At 47.6% G+C, this 18876-nt stretch overlaps 3 protein-coding genes across 4 annotated transcripts; 1 reads left to right on the forward strand and 2 right to left on the reverse strand.

Moving 5' to 3' along the window:
• Positions 1-286: 286 nt before the first annotated feature.
• LOC122405036 (transferrin) lies at positions 287-5688 on the reverse strand. The gene is made up of 10 exons (XM_043409492.1): positions 5518-5688; positions 3960-4189; positions 3567-3870; positions 3133-3473; positions 2455-2705; positions 1768-2003; positions 1417-1696; positions 1198-1259; positions 853-1115; positions 287-754 (listed from the first exon to the last, which is right to left on the reverse strand). The coding sequence occupies exons 1-10, from the start codon at positions 5621-5623 to the stop codon at positions 665-667; spliced, it is 2163 nt and encodes a 720-aa protein (XP_043265427.1). The 5' UTR covers positions 5624-5688; the 3' UTR covers positions 287-664.
• A 1302-nt stretch (positions 5689-6990) lies between these two features.
• LOC122405182 (cilia- and flagella-associated protein 43-like) lies at positions 6991-14529 on the reverse strand. The gene is made up of 17 exons (XM_043409721.1): positions 14504-14529; positions 14262-14433; positions 13814-14076; positions 13319-13673; positions 12910-13249; positions 12579-12853; positions 12252-12512; positions 11646-11935; positions 11336-11573; positions 10927-11273; positions 10737-10863; positions 10051-10376; positions 9511-9692; positions 8813-9423; positions 7919-8338; positions 7461-7562; positions 6991-7402 (listed from the first exon to the last, which is right to left on the reverse strand). The coding sequence occupies exons 1-17, from the start codon at positions 14527-14529 to the stop codon at positions 7082-7084; spliced, it is 4656 nt and encodes a 1551-aa protein (XP_043265656.1). The 3' UTR covers positions 6991-7081.
• A 1434-nt stretch (positions 14530-15963) lies between these two features.
• Positions 15964-18833, forward strand: LOC122405095. Of its 2 annotated transcripts, none has more exons than XM_043409596.1 (3): positions 15964-16699; positions 18115-18402; positions 18461-18833. In XM_043409596.1, exons 1-3 carry the CDS (start codon positions 16048-16050, stop codon positions 18688-18690), a joined length of 1170 nt encoding a protein of 389 aa, XP_043265531.1. In that variant the 5' UTR covers positions 15964-16047; the 3' UTR covers positions 18691-18833. The 2 variants fall into 2 exon arrangements, with proteins under 2 accessions (XP_043265531.1, XP_043265532.1); XM_043409597.1 differs by having other exon boundaries at positions 15964-16687.
• The last annotated feature ends 43 nt before the right edge of the window (positions 18834-18876 follow it).

The following is an 18876-nucleotide window of genomic DNA, read 5'->3' on the forward strand; positions in this document are numbered from 1 at the left end:
ACATGCATTTACGCAAACACTACAGCTGTTTGCCTATAAATACTAATTCAGTGAATAGTTTCTCAACTGACCGTCATCCATTTTCCGAATTTTCAGGTCGGTATGGCAGTCAGATTGGACCACGAAAGTCCATGAGGTAAAAGATCTACTCGTATAACTTGTCTGTGCTTACAACTATGCTAAGCATATGTGAAGTTGTGTAATAGTTTAAACTATGGAATAGTGACAAAACTATGACAGTAATAGTAATAGAAAGGAAAGGTTCCAATAAATCGTACAAATAAAATTTTTATGAAAAGACAAACATATATTCCTTTAACATGGGTATGCATTATCAGCGTTGCGATTGTGTTACGCAAATATATAAAACATATATATGTTGTTTACTGTATTCAAACACTGAAACATTAAAAAAAAGGTCGATTTTCGAACGCTCTTTCGAAGCAAAAGATACGCGCAAAACGATAAAGCGAGTTCTCCTTTTCTGAAGAATTAAGTGTATATTTCTCACACCAACTAAAAAAGAAGCTGGAATGTTAGATAGCTACTAATGGGAAACAAATGAAACATAATAATAGTCTCGATATGAACGAATTAATTCGGTTTAAACTGTCGTTATAAAGTTTTATTTCGTGTCGATCCAACGGGGGCGAGGTTTCGTTTATCAAGCCAAACCGTATTTCTGTTTGGTTTCCTGCCATTCGTTCCACTTGTTCCACGATTTGTCGATGGACACGAGTCCCTTGGCGTCGTCCTGGAACGAAAAAAACGGTTCGAAACGGTCCCTATCGATCGGTGACTGTTCGCCAAAGCTAGTCATCGTGATCGCTAGATATCGTGGGTGACGGTTACCTTGAACAATGAGTTCGACACGTCGGCCCAAGTGCCAAACAGGTGCAGAAGATCCGGTCGTTTCGCGTAGAGGGAGCTCGCGGCCAATATGCCGTGGGTGAATTCCTCCCGAGCGTTTACAGACTTATCACCGGAGCAGAGGACCACTCGTGGCGGCTCCACGCCAAAGTTACACGCTGTCCAGTCGTCGAGGGGCGCACGGTTGCCTCCAGGGCAGAGCAATTCGCACTTCTCCTTTGGTTTGTCCGATGGACCTAGTTTCTCTGACAAATTTCGATACCAAAGTTTACATTCGCTACGATTATTTCTACGCTTTGGAATTGTACGCTTTGGAATAGTACTCACCGATATTTGCCAAGGCGGTAAACGGCACGAACGCCACGTCTCCTTGACCCGACAACAGACACCTGAAATCGATGCGTAATTCGTTTCAGGGAGCCCGAGATAAGTTGTACAGTCATGGCTGACGCGATTGCGAGCGCTTAGAGCGTGTCGAATCTTGGTACTAAGCAAGCTAACCTCAAACAGTCCCATATTTCGCCTATTACGAATCTGAATACTTACTTCAGGGCTCCTTCGCCACCCTTGAACGCTTCTGAGTTGTTAGGTTTGCACTTGGTGGCCCGTCGAACTTGATCGTCGTCGGACATGGCGCTACCGACGCACTGAACGCAGAGCTTCGAGTTAACGTCCGCGCCCGGGGCACAGGATCCCGAGAAGAACTCGCCCGCGTCGTCCGTGTTGTTTAACAAGCCTTTTTCCTTCAGCACGTGCATCGGGGCGTCCCAACCGGCGAAGTCACCCTTGTATCCGCTGTGACACGACTTCTTTTGCCTCAGATCCTCTGAAACGACCGATTATCGTTCACAGAAAATCTTATTGCGCCTAAAGTTTGCACAGAACGCGTAGGCTTACCGAGTTTGCTGATCCCGCTGGACTCTTTGACGACCGCGACCGCCGGTCTCTCGCTGTGGTTCGTCGTGCCCTGTCCGTAAGTTTCCGCGATTATGGGAACCGCGTTATAGTCTTTGATCGCTCGTGCGACCGAGCCTCCCTCGACTACCACCAGATCGGCCTTGTCTTCCTTAACGGCTTTCAAGCACGCGTCCTCGTCCTTCTCCATCTTGCACTCGAGCTTTGGCCTGACGTCTCTGCGTACAACGAAGAAGAAACACGTGTTACTTCCATTTAAGAAGTATTTTTTATCGTTGGACGATTGGCAAAATTGTTTCATAACCTAACAATAAGTACTATACAGCGATGACTTGATGGCTAGGCACGCCGATTGGTCGTAGCTTGATAGCGACGCCTACTCTCACACGCAGTGTCGCTATTGGCTGAGTGGCTCACAACTACAATTCGCGAACGAAACGTACAGGAACAGAGTAGGATAGGAGAAGACTGAGAGGCATTGACGTAACCGTACGCTAAAAATGCTAGCCATGAATAGAGCAAAAGTGTATCTCTCGTGGTTATGGAGACCCTACTACTATGTAGCTCTGACAGCGGGTGTCTATGGCGGGAATAGACCTTCCCTCCTTGCCCTTGTCCCGTTTAGTTTGGGGGTGCCTAGCCAACAAGTCATCTCTGTACAGTAAGTACCTCGAGAACGCCGCTTTGGCAACAGCATTGCACTTGTCGAGCGCCCCCTGGCTCCAAACGCACCAGCGAGCAAGTTTGCCCACGGATCCGGAGTCCCTCTCGATCACGTCCAAGTATTTCGAGTTCTTCAGGTGGTTCTCGGGCGACACGACCGGCGCTGGTACGGCCAGAGTCTTGTTGTCCAGGAGCATGATGTCCTTCCACCAGCTCGCCTTTTCTTCCTCCCCAAGTTTACCGAGATCCGTCAATTCCTGCGATAATTCGAGGTTATTCGTATCGAGGATGCAATTTAACGAAGTTCGTAGAACCAAAGAATTCGAAGAATCAAAATTCGTAAAGCGAGAGTCCTTATATCCATTGTATTTTTTTTTTTTTAAGAGGTTAGAAAAAAGAAAAAGTGAAACACAATATAAAATTTGGTAAAGAATTTTTTTCTCGAAAGTGCGTAGGATTTCGGGGGTATGTCTATCCACCAAAAATGATCGCAATTGACCCCCGCAACTGAAAATAATTTTTCCAGAATGATTTGAAATATTTTAATTTAGTTGGAAATTTGGTCCATGGCAGATGAATGGGGCATGAAATTTTGTAAGGTGTAAGGTCTACTCGTATGCCTCGTCTGTGGTTTTGCTACGAAATTGATACATCGGCGAGTCAACTATCGAACCAAATGTGTACCTTTTGCAAGGCCCGGGTGTCGCTGACGGCCCCGTTGGCCATGTAACCCTGCCAGGGTCTGGCTGCCCAGGTGCAGGGCTTGGTGTTAGCGTCGATCGGTACTTTGGTACCGTCCGGGCAGAAGTATCGATAGTCAGCCGGGTTCTCGTTCGTGGGTACCGCCGGGGTGACGCCTACCGGTAAACCGAAGAAACGTTTCACGTAGATCACCTTGGTCCAGGCTACGTCGCCGCCATTGTGGGCGAGGCACCGCAATGCGCCCTCGTATCCCGAATAAATATCAGGGTAGTCGCAGACGTTGGGCTTCTCGCACAGAGCGCACATGTTCGAGTAGGTTTCCTCTGGAAAACGGAATTCATTTCGCGTTGTACAGGAGTGTCGGTGCTTTATAACGTGCAGAAAGAAGGCAAGAACAATGTTCGTCGGAATCTTACTGAGTCGTCGGTTGATTGCTGGATCCGGCGACCAGGTGCCGACCAAGCATCCCTTGGAGAAGAGCGAGCTTAGAGCACGAAGCTCGTTCTCGCGAGCCGAGTACTGAGGATCGTTCACGTTGTTCAAGACCCCCATGGCGGTAAGTTTGGTGATCGGTATTTTGTAGCCAACGTTCCGTCCCACGCCCGTGTGACAGGACTTCAATCCGCGCAGTTCCTGCACGTTGTTTATGGCCAGGTATTTGTGCACCACGCACACGGCTTCGTATCGATAGATCGCGTCCGGTTCCTCCTTGGTTCTCACCTAAAAAATAACCAAACGAGCGAATTTATCGCGCGCTACACTTTGAAAAACTTGGACTGTTTTCCTTTTTCTTCTTTTTTTTTTTTTACCTGTTCGACGACACTGTACCCGGCTTTCGCGGCCAGCTCGTTGTTCTTTGCCACCAGATACATGTCCTCGGGATCGACGGCCACCACGTCCGCTTCCTTCTTCCCGACTCTGTCGATGCATTCGTACCGATCGCGACCAGAAATGCACGAAACCGGAATTCCTTTATCGGCCGAATCCTTCATCATGTCCGCGCAATCCTTCCAGTACACTTCCGGCACGCATATCGTGACTGTCGGTGTATCGACGAAGCAAAAACGATCGAGATTAGTTCCAGGGATTCGGTACTATTTTCCAGTAATTTACGGTTCAATTTAATTCATGGAGTTAAAGTAAATAGTTGATGGAGGCTTCGTTAAAAACTTATTAACGTTTAAAGTTCCATTTGTACTGAATTTTTTTCTCGAAAATGCGCAGGATTTCGGGGGTATGTCTACTCACCAAAAATGATTGTAATTGACCCCCGCAACCGAAAATAATTTTTTCAGACCAATTTGAAATTTTTTTTTTCGCCAAAAAACTTGTCCACCTTCACGAATTTTTTTCTCGAAAATGATTAGGAATTCGAGGGTATGTCTATTCACCAAAAATGATTGTAATTGACCCCCGCAACCAAAAATAATTTTTTCAGAATCATTTGAAATTATTTAATTTTGTCGAAAAATTGCAGTACCTATTCGATTTTTTTTTTCGTAAACGCGATGGAATTCGGGAGTATGTCTAATCACCAAAAATGATTATAATTAACCCCCGCGACTGAAAATAATTTTTCCAGAACGATTTGAAACTATTGAAATTCGCCAAAAAATTTCAGCACCTATTCGAATTTTTTTCTCGAAAACGCGTAAGATTTCGGGGGTATGTCTATTCACCAAAAATGATTGTAATTGACCCCCGCAACCGAAAATAATTTTTCCAGAACGATTTGAAACTATTGAATTTAATTGTTAATAACTTTTTAACGAAGCCTCCATCAACAAATTGGTATTCTTGATTTTCGTCTTATTTTGGCCTGAGAATCTCCCATTAAAATTTTTCCCATGGGTGGCCGAACACCCTGTATACGTATATTTTAAGTAAAGGAAAAACTGGCGGGGAAAAAAGGCGGGAGAGTCTCTGACCCACCTAACCTCAAAAAGTCAACGTAAAATGTATCGCGGGTGAAATTAATTTAATCGAGGGCAAACCGAGGACTCTTAACAATTCCTTGTTAGTGTTCGAGATGGTTATCAACCTCTAAATCGTGTACAATAGAACTCCTATTAACCTATCGCGTCGGGGGACGTACTATCTATTCATTTTTCGTTCGTGTAACCCGGAGATCAGTTAATCGGTCACTGGGTGAAATTTCGTTCCAACAAAGGGAATTTAACCAAACGAGTCCGATGTCCATTGTCAGTCTTGCATCTGTCAGTCGCGTAAACACGTTACTTTTTTACTCGAACCGTATTACGGAATCGTCTTGTTTACGATTTCTGCGCGCTGTCGCATTTCTACATCGCTCAGCCGGCGTTTTCCGTTCGAACGAAACGAGGCGTCGAATTTAAGAAATCTACTCACAAACACGCCCGGAGGGAGCATCGTTTTCAGCCGTGGCGAAGATAGGCTCGTCAGCGATCGCGAGCGCCGCGAGTGCGGCGAACAAAACGCGAAATCCGAAGCTCATGGTTCGAAGCGAAAGCCAGTTAAACAACTATGATCGTCGCGAGGAACGGCCAGGAGACTCCACGACACGATACACGGTCTATGCGATACCAGCGTCCACCTTATATAGGAGAGAATGATTGGAGGAGGAGAGGCGTGACCTCGTCGCGGTTATCGTTTCCTCTCCTTTTCTCGCGACTCCGGTCTCCGTCGGTGTTCGTCGCTCGAATCGCCTTTTCTTTCCATTTTTTCTTGTTTTCCAAACCGGTGTTGTTGTTTATCCTGCGAGGCGTCGCCAGCGAACGCCAGAAGATCGAGGATGCGCGTCCAGAGCCGGGGAAATTAATTTATTTATCTGTTAATTCACATTTCGATTTACAAAAATTTTAGTTCCTCCTAAGTAGATTACAAAACTACAAAAGATTGTTTATACAAATTTTTGATCAAAATAATTCCCTTTCGATTGGACGAATAAAATTTACCCAATCCGCGAAACCCAAGCGTTTCTGGAGCGTAGCGATCGAAAAAACAACAGTCGATAACTACACTGACCTCTGCACCCGAGACCCCACCGGCATTATCGCGACAAGAACGCGTTTCGAAACTCGGATATCGATAGCGAAGGAAAATCCGATCGTGTCGCGAGAAACCCCGTTTAATTCTGAGGCGAGGAGGAGTCGGGGACTTCCCAGATACACCAAGGTCGAACGAATAATCTGCCCGACTGGCAGCCTTTTGTTTGCTGTTGCTCGCCAGTCGCTATTCTTTACCGGCGAACAACCTACCCGCAGGCACTTTCAAACCATGTCACTCGCAAAGGAAGCACTTGCTCCAATTGCTGTGTGCAAAATAAAGTACTCTCTAACGACGTCCATTATCCTATGATACGATTTCTTCCCAAATGCCGCGAGGTGCGCTCGCCAGCTGCAATTGCGCTTCAAAGGAAACCAAAACACTTGGGCGGTACATTGTCGTCGAATACTCGTCCGCCGCCATCTTTGAAAACCGGGATTCTATTTAGAAAATTATAGTCCACCTTCCAAGCATGATTCCAAGAATTTATTTGGCGAAACATTATTATTACAAACTTGGTATACATTGTTTCAAGGTTTCAATATTATTTATAAAGTAAATATACAAATACTTTTGTCCTACGAAGTGTAGGTAAAAGTTACTTTATTTATAGATTACAAAAATTTATTTGGCGAAATATTATTATTACTAACTTGGTATATATTATTTCAAGGTTTCAATATTATTTATATAGGAAATATACAAATACTTTTGTCCTGCGAATGTGTAGGTAAAAGTTACTTTATTTATAGAATCGTACAACTTCATGACTTTCACTGCGAATGGTAAAATTAGAATCGTACGTGGTGTGTCCCGAGTCGCGATAACAGTAATTAAACCTAGGAAATCGTTCGAAGTATTAAAAAGAAAATTTATTTAATTTCCGTTTCAAACAAAAATAATCGTTTCAAACTTGTAGCTTCAATGTTGGGAAAGTCCTCAGTTTCGAAACCTCTAGCTGGCTGTGCAGAATCAGCAGCTCCTCGAAGTTCTCGCGGATGGTCCGCGCCAGACGAGCTTTCCGCGTTATCGAGCGCATCTTTTTCCGCTTGAACGCAGCGGCCTTCGAGCGAAGCGGATCGCGCGCCGCCACGCGAAGCTCGTCCCTCTCGGTCTTGGACCGCTCGATCTCCTCCATCAGTTTTGCGTTTCTATCTTGCCACTTTCGCGTAGCGCTCGCTATTTCTTGCAGCTTAACCCTCTCCTCCTCCACCGCCGCCACTAGTCTCTGAAACGAAAATTTTCATCGATCCTCGGTCACGATCGTCTTCGATCGAGTCGCTCACCTTTTGTCGCTCGAGGAAGTCCCTCTCCAGGGTTTCCAATTCCTCTTTTGGGATGGTCCCGTCCGGATAACGATCCACACACTCTCGCATCATTCTGCTCACCTGAATCGCAAATATCTATGAATACTGTTCCTCGAAAATATATATAATAGGTTTATCCTTTTGATCTTTAATTTATCTTGAGGAAATAATAATTAAAAGCTATTATTCCACAAAGATTTATGCAAGAGAGTGATTCTTTCTTCAAACAATCCTAATCAATTAGATTTTTTCTTTTCTCCACTCTTATCAGCGATCCGCCATCTTGTTCTACAGACATGCGCACTACGTATCTAATTCAAAATGTGTTTTAAACGGAATACGATAGATTTACATACCTTCTATCGTATTTCTTTTACATATATATTTTTACCCCTCTGATAAATAAATATTTGACAGCCTCTGATACAAATGATTACCTTGACGGTCGAAAGATCCTTCAGATTTTCCTGCAAATTCTCCATCGTCTTCCGCACGAGCGCGTGTCGCCACTCCTCGAAAGCTATGGTTCGTCCTAACCTCATCACCCGCTGCAGGGCTGCCAATTTCCGTTCCCCGGCCTCCGCGATCGCCTCCCTGACGCGGTCGAGCTCTTCCCGCGTAATTAACACGGTCTCCTCCCACTCGGAAGTCGACTCGCCGCGAGGTTGCTTCTGCAGCTGTCCGGTCTTCAGGATCAAGACGACTTCCTGGTCGTCCGTCAGATCGATCAGCGACTTTTCCAGTCGTTGCACCGTCTCTTTGCGTCGGTTGACCGTGGCTCGTGCCGCCAGACACGCTTTTCGATAGAACGCCAGACTCTGTTCCGCTTCCGCCAGCTCGATCGCGCAGCTTCTAACCTTAAAAGTTTCCCTCGTGAACCGATCCCGTACGATCGAAAAGTAACTCGTTCGCGGGAATCGTGCGACACGGAGAATCGTATCGATTTTATAGCGTGGGAGAATCGTGTGTTTATTTAATTCAACGGTCGCTAGCCGTTGCGTCGAAGGAGTGCACGTGTCCGGTAACCCGATCCGGGGGAGAAAAAAAAACGGTCGCGCGTCACGCCAGACTACACTCGGTCACGGTCGTTTGCCTCTCATCTCATTAAATCCAGCTGCGCTTCTGGGATGTTCCGAAAAAAAAAAACAAAGGTATCGGGTGTCAGTCGTCGAGACTCGTCTCGAACTGTCTGAGTCATCAGAACAGAAAGACGTTACACGGTTCGCATTATTTTTTTATTCTGCTCGTCTCGAGCGATAACACCAAAAACCGACGTTTCAGGCTTGCTAGGATTACGAAATTAATTTCTTAATTATAAATTAGAATTTTACCTTGATCTCCGCTTCGACCTTGAGTCTCCTGAGCCGACAAGCGTTGTTCCAGTGGCCGAGATCGATTCGAGGGGGCAGATTGTCCGGCATCGCGTCGAGATCGTCCAGATTTCGAAGATAGTCCTGCCATTCCCTGGGTAGAATCGCGGATTCCTCTTTGCGGTCGCCGATGGCGAGTTCGGCGAGCTCGGCGAGGAACGCCAGCGACGTGCCGCAAACCGCCCCCGCGGTTCGTGGTCTTCGACGATAATGGCGGAACAGATGCTCCACCATCGGTTGCTTCAACTCTGCTTCGAATTCCGCGCGAAACTTCGCTTCGAGAAGCTTGTCCCGTTTGCGGAGGCCCTCGTACCGATTTCTCAGCTCGACGACGCCCGCCTCGAACAGCTCGCACTCCTCGGCGAGGCTGCGCGCTTGCTTCGTCGCGGGTACCACTTCGGTGTCGATCGTGCGCAGGATCTCGCGTCTCCGTCGAGCGACCGTTCGATGCCCGATGATCTTCTGGAACTTCGACAGCTTCTCCAGGAGTACGGACCTCTCGACTCGGACCTTCTCCGCCGAGAGCTCTGTCAGTTGGTCGTCGAACGCTTTGGCGCCCTTCGAAAGTTTCTCTGAACAGAACGGTCGTGGTCTGTGTTATTTTTTACCGCGTAAAATACTTTCATGTAATAACAAAACGAACGAATGAAACGACGCACCCTTGACACGATCGATCTCGGTTTCGAGCGTCGATTTGTACTCGAGCCTATGGGCCTCCCGGGTTCGAATTTTTTTCTCGTACGACTCGATCGCCGCGACATCTTCCTCCGTGTAATTAGACGGATCCTTGAGTTCCAAGCACTCTGGCTTCGGAATGGTCCTTTTCGCGTTGTCCTCCAATCTGACGCGTTCATTTGGGTCGATTAAAATAACGTTGCAGGGATTTTGGGATTCTTGCGCTAAGCAAATCGTGCGATTCTCGCTCTGGTAACTTTCCTTCGACGATACTATAATTTAAACGCTCGTTCCATACTGTCTGCTTTGTCCCAAATACGGACGACGCACAAGTGTCGCGATTGCAGGGAGTCTAAAGGGAATGTGGTATTCCGAGTAAGTCGAATGGGGACAGCGTCGAGCAATTTTGCCTTGCGAAGGCTGACTTTAACGACTGACCCAATACGAGCGTGGACAATTCCGTTCTGCGAAGTACGGTGCGCTCCAAAGAGTACAGAGTACGATAAATTGAGAGTTGGACTTACTTAATTTCGAGAACACCGTCCATCATTTGTTCCAGCGTCTCTAGACGAAAGTTTACGTCCCCCGGGGAATCTTTTTCCACCGTCGGAGAGACGACGAGGCTCGCGAGAGACGAGTCGCTGGAATCCGTGTCGAAGTCGTCGCGGTCGTCGGCCATTCCTATTTCGCGCCATCGTGAAACGTTCAGCAGGTCCGTGCTCGCATCAACGCCAAACGTCTCTTTCAGCTCGTCGACGCATCGACGCGTGTTCCTCGCGCGTTCGATCGCCATCTTGGTCTCGTTTTTCTTCGCGGATCGCGTCTCGTCGAACCGTTCGTTGAATCCCGACTTGAATAAATTACTTATTAGTCGACTGCGGATCTTTATGCAAATTCATATTTGTATTAATAGAATTAATGAAACGAGAGCTTTGTAGAGGGTTGTCTTAACACCTAAATATAATAATTCGTATGTTGCTTTAAGTATTTCTCATATCTTTGCATATTAAGTGCTCTCTGTAGTTTCTTCGGAATTACAATTTTCCATAAATGCATAAACATCCGCAGTCTACTTATTAGTAATCATTACTAATCGTTATGTTAATCGATTACTCATTAGTTGATTAATCTCATTAGTTATGTTAATAGTTTTTTTAACCGTAAGCGATTTAAATACTTGGAGCATATAAATATTCAAGTACCGGAGTACCTTCAGATCGAGTTCTCGTTCTTCCGCCGTGGCACACGTCTCGAGAACGTCCACGTAACCGCGATACGGATCGAAAAGATTCCGTTCTTCCAATTCTTGAATCGCGTCCGAATTCTCTTCCTCGAATCTGAAATCGACGACAATGATCAAACGCTAATAAGACGCTCGCCATTTTCTCCTGGACGATTACCTCGACACCAGCTCTCTGGTTTCCATCGAGAATCGACACCAGGCTCTACGATCGATCTCTCCTTGATCGACTTTGACGAGGGGATAGTTGGTGACCTTCGACTCCCCGAAAATGGACGAAATGCTTTTCGGTCGAACGACCAACGGTTCGAGAAAACGCTCGCGCAAGTAAGAGATCGCTCGTTCGTTGCCAGCGATGAGTTCCTCGGTGTTTTCGATCAGCTGTTCCTCCCTCATTCTGGCAGCCGCCATCTTGCGCTCTCGAGCCTCCGCGTCCAAGTCGAACGCGCTGATTGGCAGCCGCGCGTCCGGCGATTCGGCCTCGTTCGCGTCGAGCAGAGCCTTCACCTGTCGCAAAACACGATTCTCTATCGCGTATATTCCAGTAAATCGAACAATAAATAATTTACCCGGCGCTTCAAATCGTTGAAGTCGTTGACGATCGAGAGACGCGACGACAAGTCTCGTTTCTCTTCGTCCATCGTACGCTTGCGCGCCATGGCGTCCACCCACGTTCCCGCCAACCAATCCTCCGCCATCTTGTCTTCCTCGTCCTCGTCCTCGTCCGTTGTTCTTCGAGCAGATTCGTCAGGGATCCAACGGGCGAAGCTGTCCGGCGACCAGGATCGACCGGGAAGATACTCGAACCTATGACCGTCCTAGATTCTTAGCAAAAAGATTAATTTGAGGAATAGTTAAAAACAAATGTTAACAACGAACGGTGGACGCAGCTTATTGGCGACCAGGTCCCCGTTCCTGCCAAACGAGACGACGGCGTCCCCGACAATCGCGGCCCATTGAACCCCGCCTTGGGATCTGTGGTGTCCAGGAAACACCGCCAAGACCTTCTGTGGCTCCCCGGTGTCCCGCAGGACAATCAGTCCGTCGTAGCCGCAGGTGAGGAGAAGCGAGCAGTCGCGCGTTCCTACGCGATCGAAGCCAACTTGCACGTTCCTCGTTCGGTGCAAGGAGGGAACAGCGTCCAGGACGACCGCCTCGCCAAAGTTTGCCTGCGTTCAATGATCTTCGATCGAGTTTCCTTTTGTTTATTTATTAGTTAACGGGTCTGCAACAGTTGCGACGTTCGTAACGTTTTGTTGCATTGTGACAGCATCGACAGGGGCGGGGCGTCGCCTCCCGTACTCGCCACCAGAGGGCTACACTTGACTATCGAATGTTGGGGCTTCCTAGACAGGGCCTGCTAGGTTTTCTACCCTCTTACAATCTTTCAGGGGATTTAATATTGAGAACCGGATTAAAATAGGACCCCTGAGGACCGCCAGACGAGAAAATGGTTTCTCTGGAGATTTCGTGTTACCTTGTTACCTTGAATCGAATTCTGTGCAGCTGTCGCGACAAGTATGGCGCCCCGAATACCTCCGTGCTTCCTTCCATTCCGTGGAAGAGTTTCTCGAACGAACACGACAGTTTTATCGCGTTACTCGCCGCCTCGAAAAAGTCGCCGTCTAGCGAGTACACCAGGATCTCGTCTCCTGCACGAGGATCCTTCGAGTCGAGTCCTCCGACTAGGACCAAGACCTTCGACCCCCGATTGTCCTTCGTTTCGTAAATCAGCAAGTCCAGAACCTAGCGTAAAAAGGGAATAAAATTAAACCTTGCGTTTTGAAATTTCTATGGCGCATGAGAGAAGACCTTTCGTTGAACATCGATGGTGCAGGCGACTTTTATGGTCGTTCGACGGTCCAACGTCGGGACCAAGATAAACAGTCGGCCATTTTGGGAGGAGCCAACTCCCAAGATGCGTCCTTCCTCCGAGAAGTTCATTCTATCCAAGGGCTCCCTCTGCAGGTGAACGCAACAGACGATTTTCGGGGTAGAGGGCGCGGAAACCTCGACGAGAACGCAGTTTCCGGTGGCGCTGCACGCCGCCAGGATCGGTGCAGTAGGGTGCGAGATCAAACGAACGACTGGAATTTCCTTTTCGATGAAACGACACTTGACTTATGTCTTTGTTTTTACCGACCTTCGCCGTGATGCTTCAGCGACCGCTTCGTCGCGGAGACGACGTTTCCGGTGGAGGCGTCCAGCACCACGAGTCGATGCGAGAGGTCCAAAGCAGCGAGGAACTGATCGGAAAACGAAGCGACGGCCTCGAAATCCGCGCTCCCCGACGACAGAAATTCGAGTCGAGGTCCACGCTTGCGCAACGAGCCGACCACTTCGAACAGTTCGCCGTTCTCGCCGAGTATCAGAATCTTGTCGTCGCGGGGGTGGCTCTGGGCCCAACTGGGAAACGACGGCAACGAAATTGTCCATATCGCGCGCCAATTCTCCGTACGATCCTTGGTCTCTTTTCTATAAAACTACGAGAACGAAACATTAATTGATAAAATATATTTTGATTATTGTACTCTATTATTTTGACGATCTACCGTTGCTCGAACGTCGCGATTCGTTTCTGGAGGGATCTCAACGACCAACGCACCGCCCTTGTGGGTCACCAACGATGGATTTCTTTGAGATCGAAAGGAGGCTTGAACGATCGTTCGAGCGCGATGATTTTCACTCTCGTCGAGATCCACAGACCAAACGTTGCCCGATTCGTCGCAGAAAAGTAATGTTCCCCCCGTGGACCAGGAGATGGCGACTGGTTTGTTGCTAGAATCTATTTCAAGGTCCACAGGAAACAGTCGAACGATCTTCGAGCAGACTAAAATACGGTAAACCGAGAGGGCGCTGGTCCCTTGCTCGAATCGTGCCACCAGCTGAGGCGAATCCTTGCAGCATCTGTTGAAAAGTAATTATTTTACAGCACAACACAGCGCAAAACAGCACAAGACAACGCAATAACAATAATAACGATACATTACGCTTTAAAATAATTATTAATTATCCAGCCGTATTATTCGAGTAGAAATTTGACTCACGCGAGAATCGTGCTTCGCAGATCGGTTATAGTCGCGTCTATGGCGGCCATTTGGTCACCGGTTCTCCAGTGCCAGACGATTACTCGAAAATCTGGATAGATTGTTTGGCCTAACAGGTACTCGGTACCGGTGAACGCGCAGCACGCGTATCCATTCGCTTCTTGACTGTTCGAACAGCATGTTATCCGTCGAATGGACGGATAACCGAAAATCAACACTCTCGGATTCGGTTTTCTCTCCACGATGGAGAATATGGACGCCACCTGAGGACGTGGAAAATTAGATTCAAGTTCCAATCAGCCCCAGAAGTTCCTTTTACTATTCCAAAGCTACTGCAAATCTTACTTATTTACTGGAAAATAAAATTAGATTACGTCTATCAAAGTTAATTTAATTCCCACAGTGGCGTTTCGATCGTAATAATAACGATAAAAGAAACGAGTTTCACCGAATGTCCAGCAACGCATGACGCGCCATCTGCCCTCTCGCGGTCGTCGAACCGTTCGATCCGCGTCTTTCCGCTCCTCAGGTCGAAGAATCGCGCGTAAATGCCCGAGACTGCAACGATGGCGTCCCTTCCGACGTACGCGACCTCCCGACACTTTCCAAATATCGCCCATCTGAAGAAACGAACAAGAACGCTGATGAGAAAATGTCCTCGTTCAATTAGAATCGCGAGTATTCACGTACGATGGTTCCACCGACGTAAAACGCATCGTCTTCGTTCGCCTAACGCCACCCGACACGAAAATTGTTCGACTCTACTTCGAAGCAACTGTGGTTGCTGGGATACCTATCCCCTGTATTGATCTCACAACGACATTGCAAACAAGAATTTCGGGGATTTTTCTTTCTCAAAATACGTATATAATAATAATACAATACAGAAAAATAGTATGATTTATAATAACAAATAGAAACCGAAATTACTGAATCTTTATTCTTAATTCCAACGCACGATTTTAGTATCGTCTCGATCATCCAGAAAAGAGTGTTTATCGTAACAGAACGCTTGTCAATCGCGTATCGAGTTTCTTATGGTCGCGATCACGCGATGCACGGACGCGCGAATATTGTATTTCTCACCTCTACGGCGTCGACGTCGAAAATCTGCAGCGGATGATTTCACTTTCGTCGTGTCCGACTTCCGTCGCGACCGCATCGACTAATCGACCATCGTTCGTTGGACGCAAGAATGCGGATAAGTGTGCTAGTGGATCGCGACGAACGTAGGAGGATCGATGAATCGTGTGACCGTTATCGCTTGCCCTGTACGACGCATATCAATGAACCGACGCCTTCCAGCGACAGTTTCGTTCGGGTCGAGTTCCCGGAAACTGGCAGGTGGCGTACGTTTAGGCGACATCTACGCGACGAACGTCACAGCGAAGCTCGTCTTTATGTCAAAACGGGTTAACAATATTGTGGACTCGAAGCATGTAATAGGAAAGATGGTTGCATTACACGCAAAGAATTTTAATAGATTTATTATCTTAAACGAAAAGGATGCAGATGTATATCTGCAAATATTCACAGTTGTTAAGTCCATTTCGAGATATTTAAGGGTTTGGTAAGGATCACCGACGTTTAAAACGGCCTTGGGTGCGTCCAGTAGGAGATGGGTGTTTTATATTAAATTTTTCTATCGGTTTCGTAATTAGACATTGCTTGCCTGTTAATATTAAGAAAGGAATCCTAACTTATTTCGTAAATAGAAGGTAAAATAGCGTAATAAACAACGTTTATCAAAAATAAATGGAAAGAATTCATTAGAAACATTCGAGGCACCAAGAAAAAATCCGTTTATCTTGGAAATAGCTGCATCTGCATCTACGCCGCTTGGCCTGCGCAGCTCGACCGAGTGGCTCCCAAGATGGCGGCCGAAGACTGCCCGGAGTCTTCGCGGGAGATTCGCGACAAAACCGAGACGCAGATCGAAGCGAAAAGAAGGAAGGGGTCCGGTTCGGAGGATTTTGAGTCGACGGCGATCGAGTACGAGGCGAAAACAATGATCGAATATAGGTCGGGGACCGCTAGTCGCTTGATATGCGGTGGACGTTTTCGAGGGGCGAGCGGGGCGAAGCTTCGACGTTCCCTTGGTCGATGTTTCGCCGTCACTCGAAAACGTCGTGCCACGAGGATCGTTCGATTCCGACGTCGGTCGATCGGGAACGCGACTCCCGGGTTGGGAAAGTTTTTGCCTGAAATCGGTTGGTTCCGCGAGAAAATTCAAAATGGTGGGAAAGGGTTTGTTGTTGCTGATGGTTGTTGGCCTCGCGCGTGCTCGCGACTCCTCGAAGAACGTTTCTGCGACGATCGGCGACTCCTCGATCGGGAACGCGACGGAGAAGTTGCTGGTGGTGAAACCGACCAAGGTCGTCGAGTGGAAGAGCGGTCGTCAGCGGTGGTCCAAAGACAGCTACCTGGATGCGTGGAGACACTCCAGGACCAGCACTGACCCACGCGAGGGTGTCGTCGCGACGGACGCGACCGGTTCAGGGTCCCCTCAGCGTAGGAGGGAATACACACTGGGTCCCATTTACGTGTCAAAAGAGCCCGAAAGCACCGCGACTGCTCCACGGATCGTTCACGGTTCGATCGATCGAGACTCGTTCTCGATGGCCCCGAGCGACTCGTATTCCCTCCCAACGCGGACAGCTGGCGACTTTGGCGGGCCCCAAAACTCATATGGGCCACCACAACCACCCCAAAGCTCCTACGGGCCACCGCAAATGCCCCAAAGCACCTACGGGCCACCGCAACCACCCCAAAGCTCCTACGGGCCACCGCAACCGCCTCGAATTTCGTACGGTCCACCTTCCAACGGTTATTACGGAGACCCTTCCGGCGGTTCATACTTGCCGCCACAGCAAGGTGAGGGACGAGGTATCGTATTGCGTTCGCGTTCATTTTTTTTTTCTTCTTTTTTCCCGTCATTTAATTAACATTTTATTTAAGTACCTCTGGAGTGTTAAGATCTGATGAATCAGACTCGTCCTTGTAGCGTAAGGAGTTAATAGTGGGTGTTCTTGATATTAATTATCATCGTTTAGAAATAAGACGAATGCGAACTAATGTAATCAAGAGAAGATCGCGACGAGCGGAATACGAGAGTGCGGAAGCTAACTAATAGTGTTCGTCGATGCGAAGCACGCCGGGTCGTTCGTATTCGTGCGTGGCATTACAGAAAAGATCAACGTGCGATGGTTTTCCAGGTTCGGGTGAGGCCATCCGTCGTGAACGTAAAATTTGAATAGTATAATCATATCTGCTTGTAATGCAACCGCGCAGTACCATGTGTACAAACAAGATACGGAACGCCACTCTCGGTTTCTCGAGAACAGCTGTCGACCATTCTCGGCATCAAGTAGGATTTATTAGTTAATCGTACGTGAACACCGGTCGTTATTCTCAGATAATGGCCCCGGAGTTTCCAAGATTACGGTCACGAAACATTATTCTTGCGCGTAAAATTAACTTATATCGAACGTACAGCTCGTATGGACAGTCGAGTGGAATAAAATAAATGATAGCCACAGGTTAAAGATAATATATTTATTTAGACGTTACTGGTTCGGGTCAACGAGACGAGCAGCGAAGAAAAACAAAATGCTCGATGTGGTCGATGCTGCAGCTGCAGTCGTTGGCTGCTTTAGGACACTTACGAATCGCATTCAAGGACACCTTTTTTTACGTTTGCTGACTCGTCTCGTTGGCTCGAATATCGATCGAGCCCGAGGTTGTCGCCTCGTCTCGTGTTCTCTAACACGAGCGTCGAAACACGTGTTTTTATGTTTCTCTCCGTCTTACAATTGAAAGAGAAAACCAAGGCAGACATAGGAACATCGGTCTTGTCTGTCTTCGTTGTTTTCAGCTGCAGGATAAGGAAGAATGCACGTCGTTTCGACGCTCGTGTAACCCTAATCTTAAATTAACACTCGACTACCAAACCAGTCAAAATGACCCATTCGTAATCTCTAATAAAACTTGTGCAAAATTTACTCGACTGAATTTTTGAAAATTTATAGTAATTTTCTGTAAAAGAAATTTCTTTGCGTATCTATCGTTTCAATTTCTTTGGTACAAATGAACACATTGTAATTGTCGATAGTTCTAGTGTTAAACACAGACAGCTTCTCGAAGGTTCGTGACAATTCCAGAACGCGGCCTAATTAGAAAGGTGTCGGTCGTGTTTGATGAAACGAACGCGCTGCTTGCAATACCGTGCCGTCGGATAACCTAACGGCGCGGTGACATGAAAAGTATTCGCAGAATTCTACTATTATGGCGGTGTTTCGCAGCGTACGGGCCACCGTCGAACGTTTACGGAGCCAGCGTCCCCTACGGCAATGGCGTACCCCACGGAATGGCGGAATCGTCGCATCTGGGGCTCCCTTCGATCGACTTCTCCTGGCCGTTCGCGCTCAAGTTGAACGCCTTCACCTTGGCCAAGATTCTCCTCAAGCTGGTCATCTTCAAGATGATCGTCAAGTTCATCGCGGTGATCTGTCTGCTGCTGTTCATCCCGAAGCTCGAGATCAAGAAGGACAAGGGGGACATGGAGGACGAGGGACGCCATTTTTCCAAGGGTAAATTTCTTGTTCTCATCGTTTTTTCGTCCCCTCACGTTTTCCATTTGCCTTGCAGCGGATTCCAGGTTCGAGAACGAGCTGAACGTCTTGACGTCGTTCGTCAGCAACGCGGTGGACAAATATCAGAAGCTGAACGAGACTAGATCGCGCTCGAAGTCGGAGTTTGCGACGCTGGGGCGTCGACTGCACGGTGCATTCAGTTACCGTGAAACCTGGCGATATTACGAGCAGCTGCTGAAGAGCTACGTCTCGGAGGAAACTCGTCCGCTATCGTCGAACTCCTAGCGTCGCGACGTAACGTCCACATCCCCCTCGCGTATTTATTATTTATTCGCGACGCGCTCGTCCGTCCGTTTCGCGGGAAACGAATAAATGGAAATTACAGGTCGCGTCGTAGAATCCTCCTTCTTGCCTTCCACTTCGTTCCAGTTCCAACGAAATCGCAGCAGTTTAGACAATTCTCCCGGCGAG

The sequence above is a fragment of the Colletes gigas genome, unplaced genomic scaffold (genome assembly GCF_013123115.1).
Source record: "Colletes gigas isolate AHSC1104 unplaced genomic scaffold, ASM1312311v1 Colletes_gigas_Sc00004, whole genome shotgun sequence".
Taxonomy (NCBI): domain Eukaryota; kingdom Metazoa; phylum Arthropoda; class Insecta; order Hymenoptera; family Colletidae; genus Colletes; species Colletes gigas.